The sequence below is a fragment of the Corella eumyota genome, chromosome 1 (genome assembly GCF_963082875.1).
Source record: "Corella eumyota chromosome 1, kaCorEumy4.1, whole genome shotgun sequence".
In the NCBI taxonomy this organism is placed as follows: domain Eukaryota; kingdom Metazoa; phylum Chordata; class Ascidiacea; order Phlebobranchia; family Corellidae; genus Corella; species Corella eumyota.
The window spans coordinates 9,915,190-9,941,917 of record NC_137490.1 but is presented as its reverse complement, the minus strand read 5'-3'; the positions used below and the strand labels follow the sequence as shown (position 1 = coordinate 9,941,917).

Here is a 26,728-nt window from a genome sequence, read left to right as displayed (position 1 = left end):
TTTTCTTATTTTTAGGTACTCTAATTACTTTGGGAAACTTGGATTATGAACAAACAAAACAATATCAACTACAAGTAAGGGCAAGAAATGCACAATCACATGCTTATGCTGATGTTAAAGTAGTAGTTAATATTATTGATGTCAACGATAATTGGCCTATTTTTTCCAAACCTAAATATGAAGCTACTTTATCTGAATTGGCTCGTGTGGGAAATCAAGTTATCCAGGTTTGTTTAAATTTAAAAGGTTATAATTTTTTATTTAAAAAATTTAATTTATTTTACTTGCATTTTTTAAAGAATATTGGTTTTAGTTTTTATTTCCTTTTTTAAGGTTTTTGCAACTGACGTTGACTCTGAATCAAATGGATATGTTCGTTACTCGATTGTAGAAAGCACTGACAGTGGTTACTTCTATATTGATCCAACAACGGGTCTTATTTTAACTACTAGAAATCTTGATGCAGAAACAAAACAAAATTTATCTGTAGTAATCAGAGCTTCAGATGGTGGTAAACCAGCTAAATATTCCAGTGTTTCAGTTAATTTGTTTGTCAGTGATGTGAATGACAATTTCCCAATATTTGAAGAGGTAAGTTTGAACTTTTACAAACACATTTACTTAATTTACTTTAAATTTAAAATAATAAGTGTGAAATTTTGTTTAAAATAAATTAATCAAAAAATAAAAATGAAGTTAATTTTTAGATGGAATATGAGTTTAGCATTAGTGTTAACAGTGAAAAGGACAAATTTGTTGGAAAAGTTCAAGCATTTGATTCAGATAAATTAGATAGAAATAACTTATATTATGGAATGGAAAACACTATGGGTCTATTACAAATTAATTCAAAAACAGGTTTGTTTATAAAAAATCAACATTATTCTTATGTATTTAAATAATATTTAATAATACTTGAATAATTAAAAAAATCTACCAAATACATGTGGTGTTTTCTTATCTAAAAAAAATAAAAATTTTTTTAGGTGTAATAACCACCACTGTTATTATTACTCCTGATCTTCCAAAAAACGTTATCAGTAATGTTTCGGTTTCTGATGGAATATACTCCTCATCATCTGGAATAATTATTCACATCATTGCTGAAGATGTTTTCCCGATACCAGTGGAGTTTGTGCATAATATTTATAATTTTTCTGTTTCTGAAGGAAGTTCTTCTTCGTTTAATCTTGGACAGGTAGACTTTTTTAATTTGGTTTTTTAAACCTAGTAAAAAAAAATTAAAAAAATATTTTTCTTTTTTTATGATTGTATTTTATATTCCACTAAACAAATAATATTTAGGTACAAGCTACTGGAACTGGAACACTAGAATACAGAATATCCAGTATTGACTATTTTTCGCAATTATTTATAATCAATGCATTGTCTGGTAACTTGTTTACTAATGCACCTATAAATCGTGAAACTTTATTAAACAAACTTTTAAATCAAACTGACAATGTTGTTGCGACAATTTTTGTTCAAGCCCAAGACCAAAGAGGTAATTGAATATGTTTGCTAAATGAAATATATTTTAACCATTTAAGCTATCCGGCCTTACTAAAATTTACTTTAAAATTTAATTTATTAAAATTTAATTGTTTTAGGTGTGATTGGAAATTGCATGGTTAACATTTATATCAAAGATGTAAATAACAATGCACCCAGATTTACCCAAAGCTTGTACAAAGCATACATTTCTTTAAAACAAGTTGTGAATAACCAACATGTATTAAAGGTACTATACTAGATAAATGAAACTGGGAAATTAAACTGTATGTAAAAGTATGTACATATTTCATTTAAAATAACTTAAATGTTTTTAAGATTACTGCAAGCGATCAAGATAGTGGTGAGAATGGGCGGGTAACTTATTTATGGGGAGAGGACGTTTCTAATGCAAAACAATTCTTTAGATTAAATGATCAAACTGGTGACATATTTATTAGGGAGATTCCAAGAAAATTGGGTAGGGTTTTTATTACTACTTATCTTAGGTTAAATGTGACATTTATTGTGTTGCTTTTTATTAAATTTGGAAACTATTGGTTGTATATAACAATTTGTTATTTAGCAAATTGTAAGATAAGTTATACAATGAAAAAACATTGCGTTGATTTGTTAACATGATTTGTAATTAATATCGTAACTTAAAAATACCTTTTTGTTGCTAGGTAATGTTGAGAAGTATAGCTTTTATATTCTGGCCAAAGATAACGGACCAACTAAAACTCAAGACATCTCCTCAGTTTCTGTTTCAATATTATTAACAACCAACTCTGATTTATTTTTGCATTTTACAAATTTATCTTACACAGCTTATATAAGGGAAGATGCAACTGTTGGTTCAAGTGTAAGTATAAACAACACTTGTTTAACAAACATTTAATTGTTTTTTTTTAATGGATCAAGTTTTTTTTTAAATACAACAAAATACCAAAAAGATCACCTTAAACTCATTTAAAAAATTAGTAAATACAACAAAATAAACTTTTGCATGCAATTCTAAAATAAAAATAAATGATTTAATTATGTAAAATTTTATTTAAGGTTGTAACTGTTCATGCATTTAATGATGATGAAAATAATATCAAATATAAAATTGCCCAACCAACTGCTACAAAAGAAAACTTAGGTATTTTTTCTATTTTTGTTATAAACAATAGGTTACCTAGCAACCCATGCAGAATATTTACTTTTATGTTTGTTGTATATTATTTAATTTCATTTAGTTGATGTGCCATTTGCAATTAATCCCATTAGTGGTAAATTAACAACAAGTAGTTCTATTGATCGGGAAAGCACAAATATTTGGAATCTAACCATTCTTGCTTATGTTGACACCTCACCTCAATTGGTTACATCAACTCTTGTAATTATATTTTTTTGTAATTATAAATTTTTAATAATATTTCTAAATTTCTTTAAAATAGAAACTTAAACTGTTTTTCGAATTGTTACATGTAATGCTATTTTAGTTAAATTGGATATTTTTTAATTTAAATTTAGGTATCAATAAATGTTATTGACATGAATGACAATTCACCTCAATTCACCTCTGATCGTTATGAAGCTTCAATTATAGAGAATCTGCCCAAACACACGGAAGTTATTCAAGTATTTGCTGTTGATTTCGACTTGGATAAAGCTGGTACAGTTGCATACAGGTAAAATTAGTTATTAATTATAACCCTATATACTAAGTAAGCTAATTATGTTAAATGGTCATTTCATTAAAATTACAGCCTCAAACCAAGTGAACCTTTCAAAATATTTGCTATTGATAACAAAACTGGGGTTATAACAACTACAAAATCACTGGATCATGAAAAGTTAAGAAGTTATGAAATCACAGTTATTGCATCTGATGAAGGGCAACCAAGTATGACAGCAGAGACTACTGTCATTATTCATGTAATTGATGTTAACGACTGTGAGCCTCAATTTCTAAAATCCAAGTACCATATATCATTTTCAGAAAGGTAAATAACTCTTATTCTTCAGTGCTTTAAATTTAAATTTTAGTTTAATTAAAAAAAATTATGTTTTATGGGTATTGATATTTTTTTAAAAAAAGTTTCAATTTTTTATTTTAGTTCTGCAGTCGGCGTACAATCAACTATGTTTTTAAGAGTAACAGACAATGATACAATTGATGTTTCAAATATTGCTTTTTACATCACAAAAGGCAATAATGCTGTTGTTTTTAAAGTTGTCTCAAAGCAAGTCAATGAAAACGAAAATATATGGACAGCGGGATTAGAGGTATTTTGTTAGTTTTTTTTAAATGCGAATTATATATAACAGTTTTGTGTTAGGTTTTTAGTTTAGTTTTTAAAAAAAACTTCCTTTTATATAGTAAATCAAAATTTACTGTTGAATACAAACGGTTGAATTGCTTTAATGTTAAACACCTTAAAAATAAATGTTCAGTTATTAAAACCATTGGATAGAGAAACACAGCAAAGTTACAACCTTACAATACTGGTAACTGATGGTCTTTTTACACAACAAACAAGAGTTATTGTTAAAGTTTCTGATGCTAATGATAACACACCTACTTGTAGTCAGGTATTTTTGTTACACTTTTTTAAACCTAAATGAAACACTTATTGTGTTTTAAAAGCTATTCATATTTAGTACTTAGATTTAAAAGCTTTAAATAAATATTCAGTAAACTGTTTTTCGCAACAGCAAAATTTTCAATATGTGTGAAGTTTAAATTTTTGTATATGTTAAGTCATTTTCAAGAAACAAATGTTTTTACCATTAAAAATTACACTTAAATTTTTTTTAAATTTTTACTTTTTAGCTTTCTTATTATGTTTCCATTCCTGAAAACTCTCAGCAAAACTCAGAAATTCTTCGAATTAAATCATATGATCCTGACTATGGCTCAAACAGCAATCTTAAATATGCAATACTTGGAGATGATTCAAATGCATTTACCATTAATTCTAATTCAGGTTTTTTATGTTAAAAAGTGTTGTTATATACAAAATTATTAAAAAACTTTTGTCTGAATTTGTGTAAAAAATAAACTGGTAGAAAAATTATTTTAATATTGAAACTTAAATGGAAAGCTTTGTTTAAATTAATCAATTAATTTATATTTTAAGGAATTATTTTTACTTCATCCTCACTCAACCGAGAAGTAAAAGATATGTATCGCTTTACAACCTTTATCACTGATGTTGATGGTCTATACTGTACAAGTGAAGTAAGTGTTTTTATAATTAACATTCTAATAGGTTAGTCTGTTCTAATTTCTTAAATATTTAAAAAAAATATTTATTAAAATATTAACATTGTTAAAATTTTACAAATGTTAAGCTAAATCAAAAAACATCTACATAACAAATTATTATCACTTGTGGCTGTCTTTAAATTTTTTAATTATTTTTAAGGTCACTGTAAAAGTAAGCGACATCAATGACAATGCGCCAGTTTTTGATTTATCTTCATTAAAAGCATCACCAAGAGAAAATACTCCAATCAATTCCCTTTTACATCGAGTTATTGCACTTGATAAAGATCTGGGTAAAATTTGTTTATTAGATTACACCAATAAAGAAATATATAGATAATATACTTGTTTTGTTGTTGCATTAAACTAACTTGTTATTAAAAAAATAACTTTTGATTTTAAACATTTATGTAGGAAATAATGGTACATTCACACTAGCCTTAGTGGACGATATTGATGGGCATTTTTATATTGAACCAAACACTGGGGTGATTGTTTTAAAACAAGCATTGGATAGAGAAAAAAAATCGTCATACGATCTTGAAATTTTGGTAAATTTTAATATTTTTTTTAATTTTTTGGATCTAAAAGGGTTTTTTATATAGTTTAAGATTTAAGATGAACTTTTTCGCATTTTATTTTATTTCTTAATATTGTAGGCAACTGACAATGGTCAACCACGGAGATCATCAAGTGCTACCTTACATCTTACAGTGCTAGATGTTAATGATAATCCGCCTGTTTTCGATCAAAATCAAGTAAGTTATACATTATTTTTTTCGAATTGTAAAGAGATATCTATGTAAGTTTATAAAGTCTTGGTGCTCAATTTTAAATATTTTTATATTGTAGTATGAAAGTCACATTAGTGAAGACGTCCAGCCTGGTGTGGTTGTATCTCAAGTGAACGCCAAAAGTATCGACACAGGAAATAATGCTGATTTAATATATTCTCTAATACATGGGAACGAACATGGAAAATTTATTATACACCGAGATTCAGGTGTCAATATTATTAAATTTGTTAAAATAAAAATTTAGTGTATTTAATTTACATAAATTTTAAATTAGAAATTTTATTTATTTTAAATATGATTAAATTTTATATTAACAGGGGAGGTGAGATTGGTGTCAAGTGTTGATTTCGAGAGCGATCAAAGTTTTGTTCTAACCATTTCAGCTTCAGACAGAAGTGACAATCCACTTTCTGCGGAATGTACTCTTAAGTTGATAATCGATGATGTTAACGATAACTCACCAGAGTTTACTGAAAATCCTTACCAGGTAAACAAAGAAAAAAAAGTCCAGGTAAACAAAGAAAAAAAAAATTTAATGCATTTGACATAACTTCTATGACATTAACTTTCTGGACAAGGCGGTGGGTGCTCTTTGAGAACATTATTAGAAATTTAAAAAATGTTTTGTTTTAAGTTAGTTTTAACTTAGCAACGCAGTCTTTTAGGATTTTATAAAAAAAAAGTATTAAGATTTAGGTAATTTTAAAAAATTTCTTACGTCTTTCATTTAAAAGCATTGTCAATAACTTTACGTTTAGTGATAAAAATAATTGATAACCTAGTTCTTCACTAAATCTTTTTTTACAGATATCGATACTCGAGGATGCTAACGTAGGTCAGGTTTTGGCGACCGTCACGGCAATAGATCTGGACAGCGGGGAGTTTGGCAATATAACTTACAAAATAATATCGACTCAAAACCTTCTTCCTCTTAGTATCAATGCTGTAAGCGGGGAAATCTCGATTATATCCCCGGGTTTAAATTTCGAAGACAAATCGTTTTACAACATCCAAGTTACTGCAACAGACAAAGGAAAACCACCAAGAGAATCAAAAGCATCAGTTTTAATAAACGTTGAAGACATAAATGATAATGGGCCACAAATTTTGCTAAAATCCCCTCCCAACAATGAAGGTGTTATAACTTGCTCGCCAGACGGTGCCAATTGTACTGTTTATGTACACGAGGGTACCAATAAACCAGTTGTGGATGGCATTGTGTTGTTGAATTCTTCCGATTCGGATGGACCTGACAATTCTGGACCATTCAAATACAGGATTGCATCTGGAAATCACGCGGGTAAGCTTAATACATTTACCCAACAATCGAATAAATTGTTACAAATTAACTCGTAATGTTGCGAAACGTTAAAACCTCAAAAAAATATAATTTTTAAATATTATAAAGTTTTACAATTTATTTTCTTGACTAGGAATCTTTTACATTGATCCTGAAACCAAAATCTTAAAGACCAAACACTCTCTTCGACTTAGCGATCTTCGTTCTCAATTTTCCCGCAATAATAAGCAGGTGGTACATCGCATCACGATCTCTTCAGAAGATTCTGGGATCCTGTTTTCGATGACGTCACGGCCGGATTTAACGCTTAATGTAGTTGTGTTAAAGGAAAGTCAGTATGCACCACAAGTTACACCTCATCGCATTGGTGTTAGCGTTTATTCAAGTAAGTCAATTGCGGTAACGAGCATTTTACATAGACTTATCTTTGTTTGTAATTTTTTTATATATTAACCTAAAAAAATGATTTTTGTTTATTTCAGGTAAATTTTTTAAAGGAAATATATCGTCAAAGTTGTATGCATCAGATCGCGATCATTTTGATAAAGACCGACTTCGATTTTCGTTATCTGAACCTGACGATTTTGAGAATTTTGCTGTTTATCCCACAACAGGTGCTATTAGTGCACAAACCTACTTATCGGTTGGTGATCACGACGTCACAGTTCGTGTAAGTGATGGTAGTCGATCGACGCTTTCCACAGTTCAAATATCGGTTACTGAAATCACCGACGAAATTTTAAAACAGAGTGTTTCGATCTCTTTTGACGCCATTGAGAGTGAGGCAATCTATCTTTCACTTTACCATACCTTGTTTGTTGACAAATTGGCTAATATCTTACCAGATGGTTTTAATCAACTACGTGATTTTATAGTTATCTCTCTGCAGACAAATAATATGAATAGTGTAGAATTGTTGTTTAGCATTCGCAAACCTCCCTCTGCAAAGGCGCCATTTTACGAATCTATGGCCTTGCGTGGAATTTTAGAAAACAGCCAATCCTTAATCGAGGAAAAGTTAAGAATTAATGTTTCTAATATTAAAGGCATAATCTGCGATCAAAACAACTGTCAGTATGGGATTTGTCAACAGATACCAAATATTCTACCAGAAAACTTTGACAATCCAATCCAACCTGTATCAACAAATACTCTAAGCTTACTGACGCCTCATTTTAACAGAAACGAGCAATGCGTGTGTGCACTTGGGAAATCAGGGCCGATTTGTAAATCTATTTGTTCACAAAAATATAACCCATGTTCTAGAAGTAAAACTTGTTCCTTGGATGAAGGAGAAAAAACAGGCTATACTTGCGATAGCGACTCTGATACAGTAATGGCATTTTCGGGTCAGGCATTTGCGCAGTATGTTATTCCATCTAAAACACCGTTACACGTGAGTCTACGAATTCGCTCTTTTCAATCTAATGGTACGGTGTTTAAAGCAAGTGGAACTCAAAACTTTGTGCGTCTTGATATTGCAAACGGTTTGCTAAAATGTACGTTTGACTGCGGAAGTGGCATTCAAATTATAGTGCTTGATCTCCAAAGGGTAAATGATGGAAAATGGCACGATGTTGACATACAACATGAAGATAACAATTGTGCTTTTAAATTAATACTAGACAACAGATTTGTTGCATCCGCTCAAGCACTAAGTGATGGAAATAAACTTAATCTTACAACGTTTACTGTGGGGGGATTTTTAAGCAAAAATCGCCAATCACGAAGTATATCATCAAGATCCAAACGAAATGCTGTAGGTAATTTATTGCGGGGTTTTAGAGGTTGCTTGCAAGATGTTGTATTAAATGGTGAGCCATTGCCGAATGCTGCGCAACGATTTCCTAAATCGACTGCTTCGGGAATTTCTATGAAATACAATAACAAAGTTGTTTCGAGGTATGGTAACGCATAACAATTTATGATAAGTTGGCATTCTTAGTTGTACCTATTTAAATCAAGTGTTTATTAGTTTGAAGTCAAGTTTAGGTTTTGCGGATAATTTTAACTATTTGGTTATTAAAGATGCCGAAATAAAATATTGGATATGGGTGCGTGTGTGACGTCACCGTGCATAAATGGAGGTATCTGTCTGCCTGATGCGGGCTCATATAGATGTGAATGCCTACCCACTTACATGGGAGAAAATTGCGAAATAGCAAATCCTTGTGGTACTTTGCCTTGTCAGAACGAAGGAGTGTGCTTGGGTTTCGGTAACGATTTCAGGTTAATAATTTTTAAGCGGATTTAGACCTAAATTTAAATATTAAACTATAAAACTAAGTTTTTTGAGCTAGCCAGTTTAAATGTCTGTCAAACTAAATAACCTTTAAAAATTACTTAAGTTTAAAATTACCTTACAACTTTGCTTCGAAAACTTCAACTTAATTTAATTTTTTATTATTTAGGTGTGATTGTAAGGATGGATTTAACGGAGCGTTTTGTCAGACACCACCTTCTTGTCAAAACCACAACCACTGTTTTAATGGTGGAAGTTGTAAAATTGGTGCATGCGATTGTTTGCCTACTTGGACTGGATTAAATTGTGAAATAGATGTGGATGAGTGCACTAGGAAAGTTAACGGACAGAGCGTTTGTGCTGAAGAGTGCTTTAATTACGACGGAGGATTTGCCTGTAATTGCCGCGATAAAATAGGTAGAATAAATTTAATATCAATAATTTTTTGAAGTAATAAAGTCGTACGAAATGCCCTAAAAAGTTAAACAAATTTATCTTATTGTTTACTTTAATACTCTTACTTGTTTACATCGATAGTTGCTCATTTTTAACGAGTTTCAATTTTATTTTACTTGAAATTATTTTATTCTCAGCCAACGTTGACTCTAGATGCAAATTTGTTAATTCAACAATTTTACGAATAAATTCTGCAAAATCGCCAGTTGGTGTCGTAGTTGCCATTAGTGTAGTGATTATCGTGATTCTTGTCGTTGTGATTGTGGGAATTTTGTGTTGGCGAAGAAGACGTAAATCTAAATACAAACAAGGTTCGAATGTACCCTTGGCACCAGTGCATTCATTTAATCCAGGTTTTTGTTTCTCTATTTAAATTTAAATGTCTGCAATATATTTTGTAATAACGTTTTTTTAACCATAAGGTAGAAAATAAAAAAATGTTTACAGATAACTACCACATTCCAGCGCAAACACCAGTTGTGCCAGAACGACCAGATATTTACCATCCAAGCTCACGTGACTCGTTTAACTACGATGGAATTATTGTACAAGTATTAATTTCAATATATATTTAAAAACAATTTTCTATAAAAAAATACTTGTATACGAGTGTCTGTTATTTTATATAGAGTTAACCTTAACTAAAAAGACAATTTAAAATAAATTACTTGAATTTGCACAAATTTCACAATCTTTAAGTTTATAAAATATATATAAATATGTGGCTCCTCTTCACACTTCATTAGTAAACTGGTTGATTTTATTAAGGAACGCCCACCAGTTGTGTTGGTACGACCTCAAGCCCACCCACTACCCGTTATAACACCTTCGGCTTCTGATAATGATTCGATTAAAAAACCACCATCTTCATGGCATGAATACGATCTTAAAAACGTAAGTTTTTTGGTTTGTTTTATACGGCTTTCAATTCAAAGTTATGCATCTCGACCCGTTAACTGTTATGTTGGCACCTGCTATTATATATTACATACCAAACTAATATATTTATAACAACTAATTTACAAAGATTTTTCTTGCTTTATTGAACAAAAAACTAAATTAAAATGTTTTTAAATTTTTACAGTTTAACGAATCAACATCCAGTTCATTTCGAAATCACAAGCCAGATCATAATTTCAGTAATTTGTCTATACATGACCAACAAAGTATGTTTTTTTGTTATTGTTAGTTAAATTATTTCTTGTAACAATTTCTAATTAAACTTGTGTTTATTTTTATTTTATATAACAAGTTATATTTAAAGCGAATTTTTTTTTCTAAATATGTTAATGATTAGTTTCGAATTATCATGTGATAACAAGAGATCAAGCCCGCTCTCGAAAAGGTTTAAATTATGTCAAATTTTAAATGTTATAACTGGCATGTTTTTTATGGTTATGGAATCTAAAGCATGTAAACGCACCAAAACTATGGTTTTTTTGTTAAATATCATGCTATCTTAATAAAAGAAAAACACGTTTATTAAATTTTTCAAATAATTGGTTTTATTTTATCACATTTTTTTCTTTAATTAACAAAAACTTTTAATTTGTATTTAATTAGGTATATCAAAAAGCATGCATATGCATTATACTTAAGGCATGATTATATCTTCATTTTATCAGTTAGCTTTGTTAAATTTTTAGCTTAAATTTTTTTTATTTTGGTTACATCATGCAAATTTGATTTAGGTTACGATTGGGATGTAACCGATTTGCGACCGATTGGTGGTTCTGGAATGGTGTCACCATCCGTGGCACACGTTAATGGTAGACAAATGCCAGGTGGCAGTATCAGTGACATGCCAAGCTCCCCCGAATCAAGAAGAAGTATCAGTAGTTACGCAACTGGTCGAAGTCGCCGCAGCAACAGATCGAACGCCCTGCAGGGTTATTACTCCAAAAGTGCAAAGCGAAGACAGCAAAAGCAGATGATGCAAATGGTAGAATACAACGTAAGTTACAACGTAGGTCGCGATTTTTTGGGTAATTGTTTAGATTACAGAAGGGTTTTGCAGTTTTTATTAAATAGCAAAAAAAGGTTTAGTCGACATTAACTTATACAAAGTACATTACTATAATTGTTCGCATTTTTAGATGCATGATCCTCAAAGTAGAAAACGACTTCAAAATCAACTTTCGTATTGCATCAGTCAAGGAACCGCCCCTGAGAACGTTAGCACTGGGTATAATAGTCAAGGTAGCAGTATTCAAAGCTCTGCATCCAGGTATAGACCTTCTATTTCAAGTCATGGCCTAACTTCGCCCCCACTTCATCCTCCTTATCAAAATGATGTTTTACTTCCTTCAAACCCAAGAAACGGCGCAGAATTTAATCAAACACCGCGTGTTGATTCACCTAGAGAATGCCTCACCAGCGATGGTCCTAAATCTTCTTCGTCTTCCGCTAAACCATCTGATTCAGACACAGTTTCGATTTCGTCCAACTTGGATCAACTTCCACCGCCTCCTAGGGAATATGAGCTTCAATCCCTTCAAGAAGAGCAAAGCGATGTTATTAATTCTCATTTACCTCCTTCATTTTCAAGTTATTCTCACACGTCACTTTTTGAGACTCCTTATGACGTTAATCTTCCTACTCCGTCAGTGGCGAGAAGCACTCGCTTCCATCCTGATCAATATCTTGTGAGTTATCTTTCTTCTCACACCTCTGATATGAGTGAAGGTGAATCTGTTCTAGGAAGTCCCAACGGGGTTAAAAGTTTACACAGGTCTGTTCTTCGACCGGAGGACCTACAGTTTACGCCTGCGCCTCCCGTTCGTATGGACAGCGAACGTCTTGAAATGTCTTCTCTTTCAGAAGAAGAAGAGGATGCTGCTCTTCTTGATCAACATAAAAAACTTCCCAAGAGAAAACAAGCAGGGTTACGATCACAAACTACGAAGTTATACGGAAATCGAAGGCAGAAAAAAACAAAACGAAATAGTTCCGTAAACACGAAAGCTGTTCCGTTAGAAATTTCTGAAAAAAAATTGGTTAACAATAAAACTGAAAACGACGAGTTTTTTGCTTAAATCAAATTTTAAACATAATTCTTTTCTGCAAATTTGTTTTTTACTTTGCTTGCTTGTGTATTTTAGTTATTAAATTATATTAATATGTTGTTATCTTTAGCTACTGTTTTCAATTATTTTTGTGATTTTTTTCGCTTATTGTAAAATTATTGTTTGAACATTATTTTCATATATTTTTAGGTCACTGTGTTTTTTTGAGCTTACTAATCTTTGTTGATGAATGTACTGTTTAATACAAAAACATTATTTTTGCCTTTAATTTTAGCAATGCGTAAATTGTCATTAGTTTTTGGTGCTTTATTGTGTTATCGCTTGCAAAATTTACGCTTCCGAAATCGTGAAATTTACACTACCAAGTTTCAAAGATCGGAATATTTTTGTTTGCGTAAATTATTTTTGTTATTTTGTAGACTACGACTATTTGCTCGTTTTGATCATTCTGTATTTTTCTAGTTTTTTTATAATTTTATTTCATTCTTTTATTTTTTATCGTACAAGGGTTAATTTTTAGAATATGAAATAAATAAACAATTTATAATTAATCAGTTTTGTAATGTATTGGTATACCACAGTTAAGTTTTTATGCATACCTATTACAAAGCTGGCAACATGGTGTCGTGAGTTCATTCCCCATTGACCTCATGCTGTAGCGCTCTTGATTAATGCGCTATAAACGGTATGAACTCCTGCTGAGCCAGCACTTAATCAGCAGTAAAATTATCGGGCAATTATAATCTATAATATCCCAACTGCCACAGGCAACTCAAGACTTGGTAACTGATGTTACTATATGTTGAAGTCGCGCATTCGACTTTTTCACATCGAGGATAAATATACATACAAGAAAAAAAAGCGTGTTAGAAAATAACAACATTTAGCGTACATAATAATATGGCAGATATGTTACACATTCTTCCACTTACGATTTCCATTTTCTAAACAGAAATGACAACTGTTTGTTAAATGTCGTTGAAGGAATATTATAAGCTTGTTTGTTGACTTAAGTTTAAAATCAGAAATGGTTATGTTGCAAGAAAAGTTCGATCGTCTCGTAATATAGCCTAACGTTTAGGTGGTGATATAATAAAGGTTCAAATCGTATAACCCTCACCCTGGAATGTTTATTGGGACGAGACGATTTTCCTAATTTAGTAAAAGCCTAGGTATTTCGCTTTAACGTTTCACCGTAAAAACCAATTTAGCTAACTCTGTTATCTATACTTGTATTATTAAAAACGAGTAAGCCCATGGTTTAACACTAAAACACTTGAACGTACAACATTACATATATAAAAGCACGTTAAAATACATTAAAAACACTATTACAGATTTACTTCACAATTCATACACACGGACACGCTAGTAGTAGAGTAAGTTGATCTATAAGAGATTTATGGGTGGGGTAAGAGAGTCCTAAAAAGTGTGAGTTGATTTATAAAATATTTATGGGTGGCGTTAGAGAAAACTAAAAAAAATGGGAAAATTGATTTATACGATATTTATGGGTGTCGTAAGAGAGTACTTAAAAAGTATTTATTTATTGGAAAATGTTAAGTCCATTTATACGAAAACTGATTTATATTTTCTCATTAATTTTAAATACAATTTCACACTCGGTTGGACACCATTAGCCGCTATTGTGCACTTCTTTTTGGATCGCCTTATCGCCTGGTCATTTCAAGTTTTTTCCCTTTTTCCAGCGTGCTTAGTCACGTGATTTGTGTTTCGCCTTTTTTGTCTTTATTTGTATCGTAACTTGGAATAATTTTGTAATTCTACTTTCAGTACGTCATATATTTAGAATACGATTCGCCCTGTTCTAACAATTCATAAATGGTCTTTAGTTAGTTTTTGTTAAAAGTAATATTGATTTTTAAGTGTTAAGCCAGTTTTGTTTTTTGTTAATTGTTTTTCTTGTGTACTGAATATTGAATACATTGTAGAGTATTTCAATTGTTGTATCAGTCTAGTTAGACAGTTGCAATTCTGGGCCCATTATCGGTATTATTTTTATATTAACTAAGATCAATCTGTGATCAAGGGGCGTATTTTATTCTCCGATCAACCTATTGTTGGTCACGTGGGGTATAGTTAGACAAACCCTACAGAAAATGTTTAAAGGAGTTAAATGGCTGGTAACAGAGAGTATGAAGAGAAATTTTTAAGATAATGTGTGTAAAAATAATTAAATGGCGTTATTGACACAAAATCGCGTGAGCGAAATTTGTGTTCATAGAAGCGAGTTTATTTATATGTAAGTAAAAAGTTTTATTGAATAGAACAAGTATTTCAATTTTGTTTTATTAACATAAATAATAAACACACGAATTATATTTTTATTGTTTTTTCCATCTAAATAATATATTTTTAATTTTTTTATCGTTTGGCTTTAAGTTATCGGTGAACATGTTGTTAATGGATGGATGCTTTTGCCTCTACTTTTTCACACCACATATAAAACACAGTAATGTCCGCATGTTGTATTTAGAGGATGTTGTAATGTTTTTGAATTGAAAGTCCACCCCGTGCTGTTTTTATTTAAGAATACATTAAATTCTTTGTATAATGGTTGTAATCCCATAGGATCGAAGCTTTTTGGGCGCTGTTGACACGAAATTGCGTGAGCAAAATTTGTGTTCACAGAAGCGAGTTTATTTAAATATCAGTAAAAAGTTTAGGTTTGTATTACATTCTTATTCCTTATAAGTTAATAACGTGTTCGTTATTTTTTATGCTGACAGAAGGTTAGTGAAATTTGATTAATTAGGTTGATAGAAATACGCGCGGGAAAAAAAACGTGTTTAAAAATATAAAAAAGTAAAACCTAAAACCGGCATGTAAAAGCAACAAAATAATATTGATTTTCAGAGATTCTAAATTATCAGAAAATTTCCAAAAGTTCTAAATTAATAGAAAATTTCCAAAAGTTTTATATTAATGAGAAATTTCAACGGTTTTATGACAATGGAAATTTTCAACGGTTTATATTAATGGATCATTTCCGGAGATTCTAAACTTTTTTCGAAACATTTGTTTCGCAAGTTATAATTAGGACAATGGAAACAATACAATATATGTAATAACGCGTACAGAACTAAATGTTATGGAAAATTTCTAGAGGTTCAGAACATTTTTCGAATAATTTTTTTTCGTAAGTTATAATTAGGACAACAGAAACTACGCAATAAGCTCAGGTTAGGTATTTATTTTCTAAATGTAACACACACAGAACTAAATGTTATAGAGCTAACGTGTTTAATTTCGTACTTTTTTTAGTTACTTAGATTTCTTGTATTTTTTTTCATTAGATTTTTAGATAGTAAATAAGTTTTTCGATAATTTATCTCTTTTATCATCATGAGTGAAAAAATGATAGACTTGAACACGACAGAACGAAGTTGGTATGATGTTCTAGAAGATAGTCAGATCTTAACCGATCAAGAACTCTTTCCTTTTGAGGATTTTCAAGAATCGGTGGTGATTCCTAATTCTTCCACTGCAGCCCAGCCAACCTCAGAAAAGTTGCCAATATCGTTAAAAGCTAAGAAAAAAACGATCCCCGTCAAAGCGATGCCAGCAATTAAGAGGTAAAAAAAAATTTTAATTGTAAGAGAAATTATTTAAATAGTAAATTAAATTTAGAAAAAATTCAACGGAAAACACTGTTTGATGTAAGTATATCACCAATTTCGAAGGAAGAAATGGATAAAGGTAAATGTATTAAAATTAGTATTAGATTAAAGAAATATAGAATAGAAAACCTTTTTTTTTATCTTTCACTCAAATGTTTTATGTAAAAATCTTTGAATATTATTTTGAAGAAGAGGAGGATAGTGAAAAAGGAGAATCTTCTTATGAAGATATATTAGATACAAGAAAACGAATTATACGGAAAAAGCGGATGAAAAAAAGATCGGTAGAAAGCTCAGACGGAGAGCTGTCGGTTATAAAGTGGAAAGCAAACAAAGAAGCGGAATGTTCAGGTAAAACAAAAATAATTTAAACTAGATTTATTTGATAAATAAAAAATGGTTCGAAATTATTTGATTATTTTTAAAATTATTCTTTATTGGAAATAAATTGATGCATAAACATTACTTAATTAAAAATATTACCTAAACTAATTAAACAAATATTACGTATATCTTTTTTTAATTATTACACTAAAAAATTAAATTTTTTTCATTATTCTGCGCTTTAATAACAACCCCTAATTTTTATTAAATAAACAAGCTATTAAATATGTAAATCATACGAAAAATTAATTTTTTAACTTGTTTTTATTTAACTAATATCATGATTTTACCTTTAAATTTTAATAAACAAATACCTATTACTTGGTAATTAATGATAAAAATTAAAATTTTAATTCATTTTTGAGTTACCAATATCATGATATTCAATTGACCAAAATTTGAAAACCTAACAACAATCTTTAAATTTCAATAAACAAACACCTATTAATTAGTAACTAGTGATAATTCAATTTTGAAAATAGGAGAATCAGAAATTTTTATTATGACAAACAACATACTAAAATTTCAAAACCTTTAAAGTACTAGAACAAAAGTTATTTTGAACCAAAATTCGGACTAGTAAGAATAAAAACAATAATAATAATAAATATAATGACAATAACAATATGTTTCGAAATCTAAGATTTCGAACCATAATAAATTCTAAAACGAAATTAAATAATTAAATAAAAAATTGTTTAGAATATTATCAACAAAAAAGTGAGAATAATAATCAGGTGTAAAAAACAAAATGTGATTATGTAACACTTTTTCAAAAAAATTAATCACATATTTTTTTTTATATAGATAGATCGTTTACACTTCCTTTGCGTAGGAGTTATTATCGTTCGAATTATGGTATGTAATTTAATTTAAAATTATTATTAAAAAAGAGTTTGGTATAAATTTATTTTTTCTAATATTTCGATGTTTAGTAGACAGCTCTACAGAAGACGAAGAGCTTTCTTTTTACTCGTCTTCACTTTCTAATTTAAAAGGTAAGTTTTTAACTAGAATACTATATCACAATTCTATAATTATAGCTGATGGATCTTAAATAAGTATTAAATGTTACTAAAAAGTAAATTATTATTTTTTTAAAGAAAATATGACACAAAATCAAAGTTCAATTAACAAAAGTTGTGAAGGTAAATAAAAAAATTTGATACATTTTTTAAAATAAATATAATCTTTTATCAAAAATAACAGTAAAATTGATTTATAGAAGACGAGATACAGTTTGATCCGGTGATCGAAAGTTCGGAAAATGAATTACAGGGTGCTTGATTAGAAAACACAAATGTTCTTTTAAAAAAAAAATCATTCATTTTATTTTAAGCTTTTTTCCTTAAATTTTCTTCCTCAAAAATTTCAAAATTATTTCGCTTTTATTAAAAATAAAATCAATGAAAACTTAATAGTTTATATTAAGGTTTAATGTTTTTTATCAGTTTTTTCTCAATTTGGTGGAGGCGGCAATATTCAAGTAAATGATGAACCAGATTTAATAAAAAGTAATCAAAATTCTATCAAAACACACTTTCGTGCTGGTCGAATGTTACAGTTTTACAATTATGATCCCTGTGACCTAACAGGTATAAAAAAAACGTACTTTTAAATCAAATTGAATACAAAAATCCTTAAAAAAAAACGAAAGTGCTATAATTTTTTTGTTTATACAGAACAAGATTGGCGTAATTTTTGGTTTCATCGTTTCGTTGAGAAAATTTTTAATGTACAAACATCTGCATTCAAAATAAATTTATCCTATGGATTTATTCTAGAATCACCTACAACTCAAAATCAGCGCTATTTTCATGCATCGATAAATAAGGCGAGTGTACTTGAAACTTCTGTTCTTATCGAAAATTTAGAGGATTTTCATGAATTTATTCGACATAATTTTCACCTTGACGTATTAAATTGGGCTATACTTCAGAGACCTAATTCCAGTTTTGTCGTTACAAAAGTTACAAATATTTCACTCTACGTATATCCAATTCGAAATTTATTTATCGGTCACCCGACTGAATTACCGAGTTATCTACTAAGCAATCGTTTATTACTTTCTTTAACGGGTAATAGTCAAAAAAAGTTCGATGACAACCTATGTTTATTTCGTGCTATTGATTGTTTTATATCCAAACGTAAGAAAGCATCGGAGATAAGAGTAACATATCTTTTAAAAAAATACTCAACGAAATCTAGAAATAGCTTTCCTGGTATTCAAATTAAAGATTTACCACAAATTGAAAACTTTTTAAGTTAATTCAAGTATATTCAAAACTACCAAACACTTACACAGAACTAATTTATCGCAGTCGACGTGCGATGTTAAACAAAAATGAGGATATTATGTATTTGAATTTATATAAAAATCATTTTAGTCTTATTACAAATCATGTTAAATTTTGTAAAGGATTTGTGTGTCGTAAGTGTTTGAAGGTATGGAATTCAACCTATGCACTAACCAGACATAAAAAAATCAAAAACTGTTCACTCAATATTAAATTCAAGTACCCAGGTGGAGTTTTTCGTTTACCCAAAACGATATTCTCGCAAATACTTGAATATGGAATTAAAGTTGAAAGAGATTTACAGTTTCAAATTTTTCGTGCATGTTTTGATTTTGAGACATATTTCAGTAAAAATGATATACCAAAACAAACGGAAAGAACGACATGGATAGTAAAATATAATTCTTTCAGTAAGCATTTGTTCAAACGTAAATAACTTCACAAAACCACGTTGTTTTGTTTCAAACGGTAATTCTGTTAAATTAATTAACGAGTTTTTTTCTTACCTTACTGAAATACAAGAAACAGCGCTTCAATTATTACTTAAAAAATTTGAAAAAGTTTTTAATCAAATAGAACAGCAATTGAATTATTTAATGCAAAGAGAAGACTCAGATGCAAAAATTACTAGACATCCACTTTTCATTCTTAAAAAACGATTATTAAATCGAATAACTATGACCTACAGGTAGCAAAACGATATATTTTTGGTTATATACTTAAAAATGATAAGTTACAGTATGTCATTAAGAAAGCAAATAAATACATGCAAATCAAAACCAGTCGATTTAATTTTCTAGACATCGTAAATTTTCTCGCTGCAAATTGTAGTTACAAAAAATATTTAAAAGCTTTTGAAATCGAAGAACAAAAAGGATTTTTTTCATATGAATATCTTACATCAATTTCGAAGTTAAACGAAACGAAATTACCGGAATACAAAGAGTTTTTCAGCGAATTAAAAAATTCCAATATTACTCCGCAGGAGTACGAGTCATGTCAAAATGTATGGAAAACAAAAAATATGAAAACGCTTAAAGATTTTCTTGTTTATTACAACAATCTCGATACATATCCAATGTTACTAGCTTTACAAAAGTAAATTGATTGTTATAAAAACCTTAATTTCGATATGGGTGACTGTGTAACCTTACCAAAACTTGCTTTACAAATAATTATCAAAAGTATGCCGAAAGATACGTTTTTTACTTTATTCGATGAAAAACATAAACATATTTTTAGCTTATAAAACAACAGTTGAGAGGAGGTTTAGCTATAACTTTTAATTGTAAACAAATTGTTGGAGAATCATTAATTAGTGAACAAGACAATAAAAGCAAGGCCAAGACCTGTCGATTTATTTCTGCGTTAGATGCAAATTCACGGTCTGCGAAATTATTTTGTAGATGGTTTTTCACAAGCAATTAATAATAAAAAAAAATTAAAAATTTGCGAATTTCACGGTTGCTTTTGGCATAAATGTCTATGTATGTTTCCTCTGAAAAGTAAATTAACATTTGAACAAATTCGTGCACGAATAACAGTAAAAAACACTTACTTGGAAAAACATCGGCATTTTTTTGTTTCGGTGACGAAAATAAATTAAGTACAAAGGGTCTCAACAAGACACAAAACCAAACAACAAAAGAACAATTCGACAGAGTATTAAAAACAGAAATTGCCGAGAGTGGGTCGAATCGTGGGTTTCGTGTACGCAACAACAATGTTTTCACGTATTCGCAATCACGTTTGGGTCTGCCCTTTTTCTTTCCCAAACGAAAGGTTTTAGCCGACGGAATTTAAACCGTCTCGTTGGATTTGTGATCGCGCGCGCCGGAATCGTGACCGCACGCCCGTGACCGCACGCGCGCTCGCGCGCGTGCTCGGCGAAGACAGAACATGTTGTTAATATACTTTTTATGTGTTGTTTTTTGTTTCGACTTTCATTCGTTAACTCGTATATAAATAACGAACATTTCAATAAAGACTTTATTTCAAACTCTTTTTGTGTGTGTTGAATCTTCACATGTCGGTAACGTATAAACACCCGTTTACGTGTCTTATAAGTGGTCCCACCGGTTCAGGTAAAACATGTTTCGTAGCAAAGTTGTTAAATAATCTGAGTTTGATTGAACCTCGACCTCGAAAAGTAGTTTACTGTTACACGGAATGGCAGTCTCAATTTAACGAACTTAAAAAGGTCGAGTTTTACAATGGGTTACCCGAAGCAAGTCATTTCGATGCGCAAGAACGTACTTTAGTTATTATCGATGATTTGATGGAACAGTGCAACTCCAGTGTATCTTTATTATTCACCCAGCGCTCACATCACCTAAGTATTAGTGTCGTGTACATTGTGCAAAATTTGTTCGATAAAGGCAAGCATCATCGTGTGATTAGCCTTAACTCTCATTACCTAATCGTTTTTAAATCACCCCGCGACAACAGTCAAATTATGCATCTTGCTAAACAAATCTATCCGAAGAAATCGCAAGCAGTAGTCGAGGCTTTTTAAGATGCCACCAGCAAGCAATACGGTTATTTGTTATTCGATTTCAAACAGTGTACGCCCGAAAAACATCGTTTACGCACCAATATTTTTCCTGGTGAAACTCAGTATGTTTATGTCCCCAAATAAAAAAAACTGTATATAAGTATGTGAAACGTTGAAACGAGATTATTTTTCGTTTTACTTTGGAAATGGAACAATGTCAAAACGTTTAGCTAAGCACGCTAGTGTATTAAAAATACTCGCAAATTTTCCCGCTCCGGCACAAAAGCGATACGTTTCTGCAGCGGAACCGGATCTGATTAACTGTTTGTGTGAATGTGCAAAAAATATCTTACACGGAAGCGTTAATCTGGATGAAAAAAATTAAAAAAAATTAAAAAACACAGAACAAAATTACGTTTTGTCGTTAAAAAGAAAGCTAGCCTTAAAAACAAGCGAAAAACTTTTCAAACGGGTGGATTTATTGGTGCTCTTCTTTCCGCAATCATTCCGGCAATTGGCGGTCTACTCGGTGGAATAACCAGGACATGAATTCGGTTTTAAAACTGGCTTTGATCGATCCCCGCATGTTGCAAACTGCGGTCACCCGAACTCACTCACTTATGTCGAAGCTTGATTGCGATATGACAGAAATCACAGAGAGCAAAGAAATGACTGTAAAGCAAAAAGTTTCAGCTTATAATCAAAGACTTCAACAGTACTTGACATTCAAGGAGCAAACCGAAGCACCTATTCCTATTAAAATAGAATCGGTTCGTAAACCGAGCTTGGATTTAGAAAACAATATTTTGAAGGCGCCACCTCAAAGCTTAAAAGCAAAGGGAAGTCGCATACTCAATGTTATAAAGACCTCACCTCGTTTAGGTTGGAATCCGGAAGGTCGCTTGCTATACAATAACATTTCGATACCCGGCAGCGATATCAGTGATTTAATTGACGATGTGTTAAAACAACGAAAAACCAATTCGATAGGATCCGAGCATTTGTACAAGGAATTTGAATTGCAAGGCCTAACAGATAACGTATCCAACAAGCATAGACTAGCACAAACAAAGAAAAAAAAATACCAGAACTAAGCCTACTAAACGATGGCTTCCCTACTAAAAAAAATGAAGAGTGTTTACTACGATCCCTCAAAATCGGGGGGTTGTGGTGGAATTAATGCTTTGGCACGGAGCAGTAAAGTCACTAAAAAACAAGCTAAAAAATTCCTTTTGAAGCAGGACGTTTATACATTACATCGCCGTTCTCGAAAGTTTTACCCACGACGAAAAACAATTGTCTTTGGTATATCGATTTAATCGAACTTACAAAACTCAACAAGCACAACGACAATTTTAAGTTTATTTTAACGTGTATCGATGTTTTTTCAAAATTCGCTTATGCTTTCCCGTTGAAAAACAAAACAGGTGTTTCGAAAAGGCAAGGCTTTCGAAAAGATTTTAAAAGAAAGAAATATCGAAAAAGTTTCTTTTGATAGGGGTACAGAGTTCTATAACAAAACTTTTTTGAAATTACTAAAAGGGTATAACGTCGAGTCGTTCTCAACACAAGACTATACAATTAAGGCATCGGTGGTAGAACGCTTTAATTTAACTATTTTAACAAAACTCTACAAATACTTTACGCACTCTGGTACATTTCGTTTTATCGAAGTTTTACCAAAATTTCTCGATGCGTACAATCAAAGCAAACATAGAAGTACAGGTTTTGCACCTGCGCAGGTAAACGAAGATAATCGAGAAGAAGTATGGTTTAACTTATACGAATCGAATTCAAAACCTAATAAAAAACCACGTTTACGTGTTAACACATTAGTACGAGTGAGTCGCCTTCAGAAACGTTTTCAAAAATCTTATCAGCACAATTTTTTAGAAGAAATTTTTGAAATAAGAAAAGCTATTTCGGGAAATCCACCATATTACAATCTCAAAGACTTTAACGATGAACCCATCGAAGGGACTTTCTAAGAGATTTTACCGGTTATTAAGGACAACACTGTTTTTCTTATTGAGAAAATTGTTTCAACTCGGAAACGCAACAAAAAGATTGAATACCTAGTTAAATGGTATGGTTACGACGAAAGTTTTAATTCATGGATTTCGAAAACGGACTTTAAACAATATATAAACTAAAACTTGTGTAATGTTTTTTTCATTTTAGTCATAATGTTATCGAGTGTAGATATCGAAACTGCGAATGCTAATTCCGTAAATAAATCAAAGCGTTTGGACGTGTTTGTTGCTATTTCACAATTATTCGTATTGATAATTTTAATCGCAGCCAGTGTCTACAACTTTAACAATAGTAGTAATCAAACAAATTTTTGGTCGAGACTTTCGGGATTCGTTCAACCTTCTCCTCAGAGTGCGAGTACAAATATTACGAATGAATGAGTTTTACTTAACAACTGCTAGCAATGCTAGTATGGATTATTTTCCGAATAATGTTTTACATCAATTCACAACAAAACTGTCTAAACCTATCACATTAGATCCCGATTGGGTTTGTGGACTTAGCGAAATAAGTCTACCGGGGACTTATGCAAATTTAAGTGAGAATGATTGTAAACTACGGTATACCAACAATGGAGTGGTTCATGATCTTACACTGCTTACGGGATATTACGACACACCCAGTGCACTTTTTAAAGGTATTGAAGATACTTACATGCAAAATTGAGTGGTTTATATCTGTATTGCGACATACTTGACTATTCGTATCACGGAGATAAACGTACTCCGTTGTTAGATACTATTGGTTTACGGAGTTATAGTACTACACCCATGCATGTGCGATTCAATCAAATTCATTACAAGAAAATAAAAAAAAATTATTTTAATACTATTAGTTTTACGTTAACAAATGATATAGGGGAACCAGTATATTTTCTTTCGGGAAAAGTAATATTGACTCTACATTTTAAACGAATCTCACCATCTCTTTTGTGATTTTTGAAAATAAAATATATAAAAGAAACAATACTTGTGTTTTTCATTTTAGTCTACGCGCATCGTTATGTGAAAGAATGTATCGTCACTACAGTCCGCCTTATATCTCTTAAAAATAATGTATATGAGAACTATTATGCGCAACAACACGGAAGTGGAATACCAATCTTTACCGGGCAGCGTGTCCAATCTGGTTACGGATTAGGATCTATTTTTAGTAGTCTAGGTCGTGCAATCTTACCTATGATCAAATCAGGAGCAAAAGTAATTAATTTAACCGGGGATCTAATTCGCGGAGAAAATCCAAAACAAGCTCTTCTAAAGCACAGTAAGGAAATGGGAAAACAAATTATGCATGATGCAAAGGAAACTTTTTTTTCACCTTCTGGTACCCAACATAAAAGACGTGGTGCCAAGCGAAAACGAAACAGTGGGAAAACTAATAGCAAGGGGAAACGCAGAAAAAAAGATATTTTTGATTAAGATGGCTCTCATTCACCCACTCTCTTGTGACTGCTTGACCTCGGATCTCGATCTATTCGGTGTGCCTCCTACTCAGACCTCAATAGACAGTTCAAAAACTATTCAAATCTTACCTCTCTCCGCTTTAAGCGATGATGCCCCATTGGAATTCGTTTTAAATGGCAGCGGTGAACAATACTTAGACTTAGCCGCGACACGTCTTTTTTTACGCGCAAAAATAGTAAAAAAAGATGGAAGTAATTTAAATGCCGATCAAGAAGTGGCACTTATTAATTACCTACTTAATACAATGTTTAGTCAAGTGGATTTGAGTCTAAACGATAAACTTGTTTCACCTAGTTCGAATACTGCATATAGAAGTTATTTGGAAACACTCTTATCTTTCGGAAGAGATGGAAAAGAAACACACTTACAATCTGCCTTGTGGTATGCAGATACGAAAGCACAGTTCGATAATTTAGCAAACTCAGGGTTTCGAAAACGAAAACAAAAAACTGCCTCAAGTGCTTCATTCGATATGCTCGGAAAACTTCATCTCGACTTATTCTTTCAACAGCGTCTCATGCTTAACGGGGTCGATTTAAAAATAAAACTTATACCAAACAATAGTAATTTTTACTGCATGTCTCCACAAGATGAGTTTAAATTGAAACTAGAAGAGGCTTATTTATTAGTTCGAAAAGTAAAGCTTAATCCTGATCTTCAACTAGCTCATATCAAAACCTTAAATACAAGTACAGCAAAATATCCCATTCGTCGTGTCGAAACAAAAGTTTTTTCCGTATCCGGAGGAAATTTAAACGCAAACATTCAAAACCTTTTTTAGGACAAGTACCCAAACGTAATGTTATTGGCTGTGTAGATAACGCGTCTTTCAACGGAGCAATCAATCGAAATCCTTTTAATTTTAAAAACTATTCGATCAACTATATTGTTTTACACAATGACGGTAAAATGATACCCAGTACTCCTTACACTCCAGCATTCAATAGTAATCACTACAGCCGAAGCTACACTTCTTTATTTGACAGTACCGAACAATTTTTTCAAGACACCGGTAATTGTATCTCTTCAACAGACTATAAATCCGGTTACACTTTGTTTGCTTTTGATTTGACGGCAGGTGGGTGCACTGCATCCACATTCGATTTAATACGACAAGGCTCTGTTCGACTTGAAATACATTTTGAAGAACCACTAGCACACACTATCAACATTATCGTTTATGCGGAATTCGATAATCTCATTCAAGTAGATAAACATCGAAACGTTATTTTAGATTATTAACATGTATTCTTTTGAAATCGAAAACATCATTGCTAAAGACCAACAGGCAAAAAAATATTTTCATGAAGTTTTATCTAGGGATGAAATTAATTTCACAATTGATAAATATCCCGCTTTCTACATTATCAATACGGGTGTAAGAAAAATACCTGGTGCTCATTGGATAGCATGTTACTTTGACAAAAAACAAAAAGCAGAGTACTTCGATCCTATGGGATTACAACCATTATACAAAGAATTTAATGTATTCTTAAACAAAAACAGCACGGGGTGGACTTTCAATTCAAAAACATTACAACATCCTCTAAATACAACATGCGGACATTACTGTGTTTTATATGTGGTGTTAAAAAGTAGAGGCAAAAGCATGCATACCATTAACAACATGTTCACCGATAACTTAGAGTCAAACGATAAAAAAATTAAAAATATATTATTTAGATGGAAAAAACAATAAAAATATAATTCGTGTGTTTATTATTTATGTTAATAAAACAAAATTGAAATACTTGTTCTATTCAATAAAACTTTTTACTTACATATAAATAAACTCGCTTCTATGAACACAAATTTCGCTCACGCGATTTTGTGTCAATAACGCC

The 26,728-nt window shown here is 31.0% G+C and overlaps 2 protein-coding genes across 9 annotated transcripts in view; both read left to right on the top strand.

Annotated features, from left to right (window-relative positions):
• LOC145758790 (protocadherin Fat 1-like) overlaps positions 1 to 13,118 on the top strand; it is a 36,219-nt gene extending 23,101 nt beyond the window's left edge. The window contains exons 21-53 of one of the 8 annotated variants that reach the window (XM_082572545.1): positions 16 to 227; positions 334 to 591; positions 708 to 858; positions 987 to 1,198; positions 1,306 to 1,504; positions 1,611 to 1,741; positions 1,831 to 1,972; positions 2,178 to 2,356; positions 2,554 to 2,638; positions 2,736 to 2,875; positions 3,013 to 3,170; positions 3,249 to 3,485; positions 3,600 to 3,768; positions 3,937 to 4,074; positions 4,316 to 4,469; positions 4,623 to 4,723; positions 4,911 to 5,043; positions 5,165 to 5,301; positions 5,410 to 5,508; positions 5,603 to 5,753; positions 5,865 to 6,034; positions 6,355 to 6,847; positions 6,981 to 7,232; positions 7,330 to 8,749; positions 8,876 to 9,076; positions 9,259 to 9,506; positions 9,683 to 9,898; positions 9,993 to 10,096; positions 10,314 to 10,439; positions 10,630 to 10,711; positions 10,843 to 10,890; positions 11,237 to 11,499; positions 11,642 to 13,118. In XM_082572545.1, the coding sequence (XP_082428671.1) occupies positions 16 to 227; positions 334 to 591; positions 708 to 858; positions 987 to 1,198; positions 1,306 to 1,504; positions 1,611 to 1,741; positions 1,831 to 1,972; positions 2,178 to 2,356; positions 2,554 to 2,638; positions 2,736 to 2,875; positions 3,013 to 3,170; positions 3,249 to 3,485; positions 3,600 to 3,768; positions 3,937 to 4,074; positions 4,316 to 4,469; positions 4,623 to 4,723; positions 4,911 to 5,043; positions 5,165 to 5,301; positions 5,410 to 5,508; positions 5,603 to 5,753; positions 5,865 to 6,034; positions 6,355 to 6,847; positions 6,981 to 7,232; positions 7,330 to 8,749; positions 8,876 to 9,076; positions 9,259 to 9,506; positions 9,683 to 9,898; positions 9,993 to 10,096; positions 10,314 to 10,439; positions 10,630 to 10,711; positions 10,843 to 10,890; positions 11,237 to 11,499; positions 11,642 to 12,580 (7,748 nt within the window). In that variant the 3' untranslated portion in view covers positions 12,581 to 13,118. Of the gene's footprint in view, positions 1 to 15; positions 228 to 333; positions 592 to 707; positions 859 to 986; positions 1,199 to 1,305; positions 1,505 to 1,610; positions 1,742 to 1,830; positions 1,973 to 2,177; positions 2,357 to 2,553; positions 2,639 to 2,735; positions 2,876 to 3,012; positions 3,171 to 3,248; positions 3,486 to 3,599; positions 3,769 to 3,936; positions 4,075 to 4,315; positions 4,470 to 4,622; positions 4,724 to 4,910; positions 5,044 to 5,164; positions 5,302 to 5,409; positions 5,509 to 5,602; positions 5,754 to 5,864; positions 6,059 to 6,354; positions 6,848 to 6,980; positions 7,233 to 7,329; positions 8,750 to 8,875; positions 9,077 to 9,258; positions 9,507 to 9,682; positions 9,899 to 9,992; positions 10,097 to 10,313; positions 10,440 to 10,629; positions 10,712 to 10,842; positions 10,891 to 11,236; positions 11,512 to 11,641 lie in introns of all 8 variants that reach the window. The other 7 variants (XM_082572541.1, XM_082572544.1, XM_082572542.1 and 4 more) reach the window with 7 other exon arrangements.
• Positions 13,119 to 24,840: 11,722 nt separating this feature from the next.
• On the top strand, positions 24,841 to 26,126 carry LOC145758711 (uncharacterized protein F54H12.2-like). The gene is made up of 2 exons (XM_082572535.1): positions 24,841 to 25,573; positions 25,666 to 26,126. The coding sequence occupies exons 1-2, from the start codon at positions 24,841 to 24,843 to the stop codon at positions 26,124 to 26,126; spliced, it is 1,194 nt and encodes a 397-aa protein (XP_082428661.1).
• The last annotated feature ends 602 nt before the right edge of the window (positions 26,127 to 26,728 follow it).

What these genes read in the sequence shown, in the direction of transcription:
- LOC145758711 (XM_082572535.1), top strand. Translation starts at nt 24,841, where the DNA reads ATGGCTCTCATTCACCCACTCTCTTGTGACTGCTTGACCTCGGATCTC. An exon ending in TATCAAAACCTTAAATACAA is followed by an intron (nt 25,574 to 25,665) that starts GTACAGCAAAAT and finishes AACCTTTTTTAG; the next exon opens with GACAAGTACCCAAACGTAAT.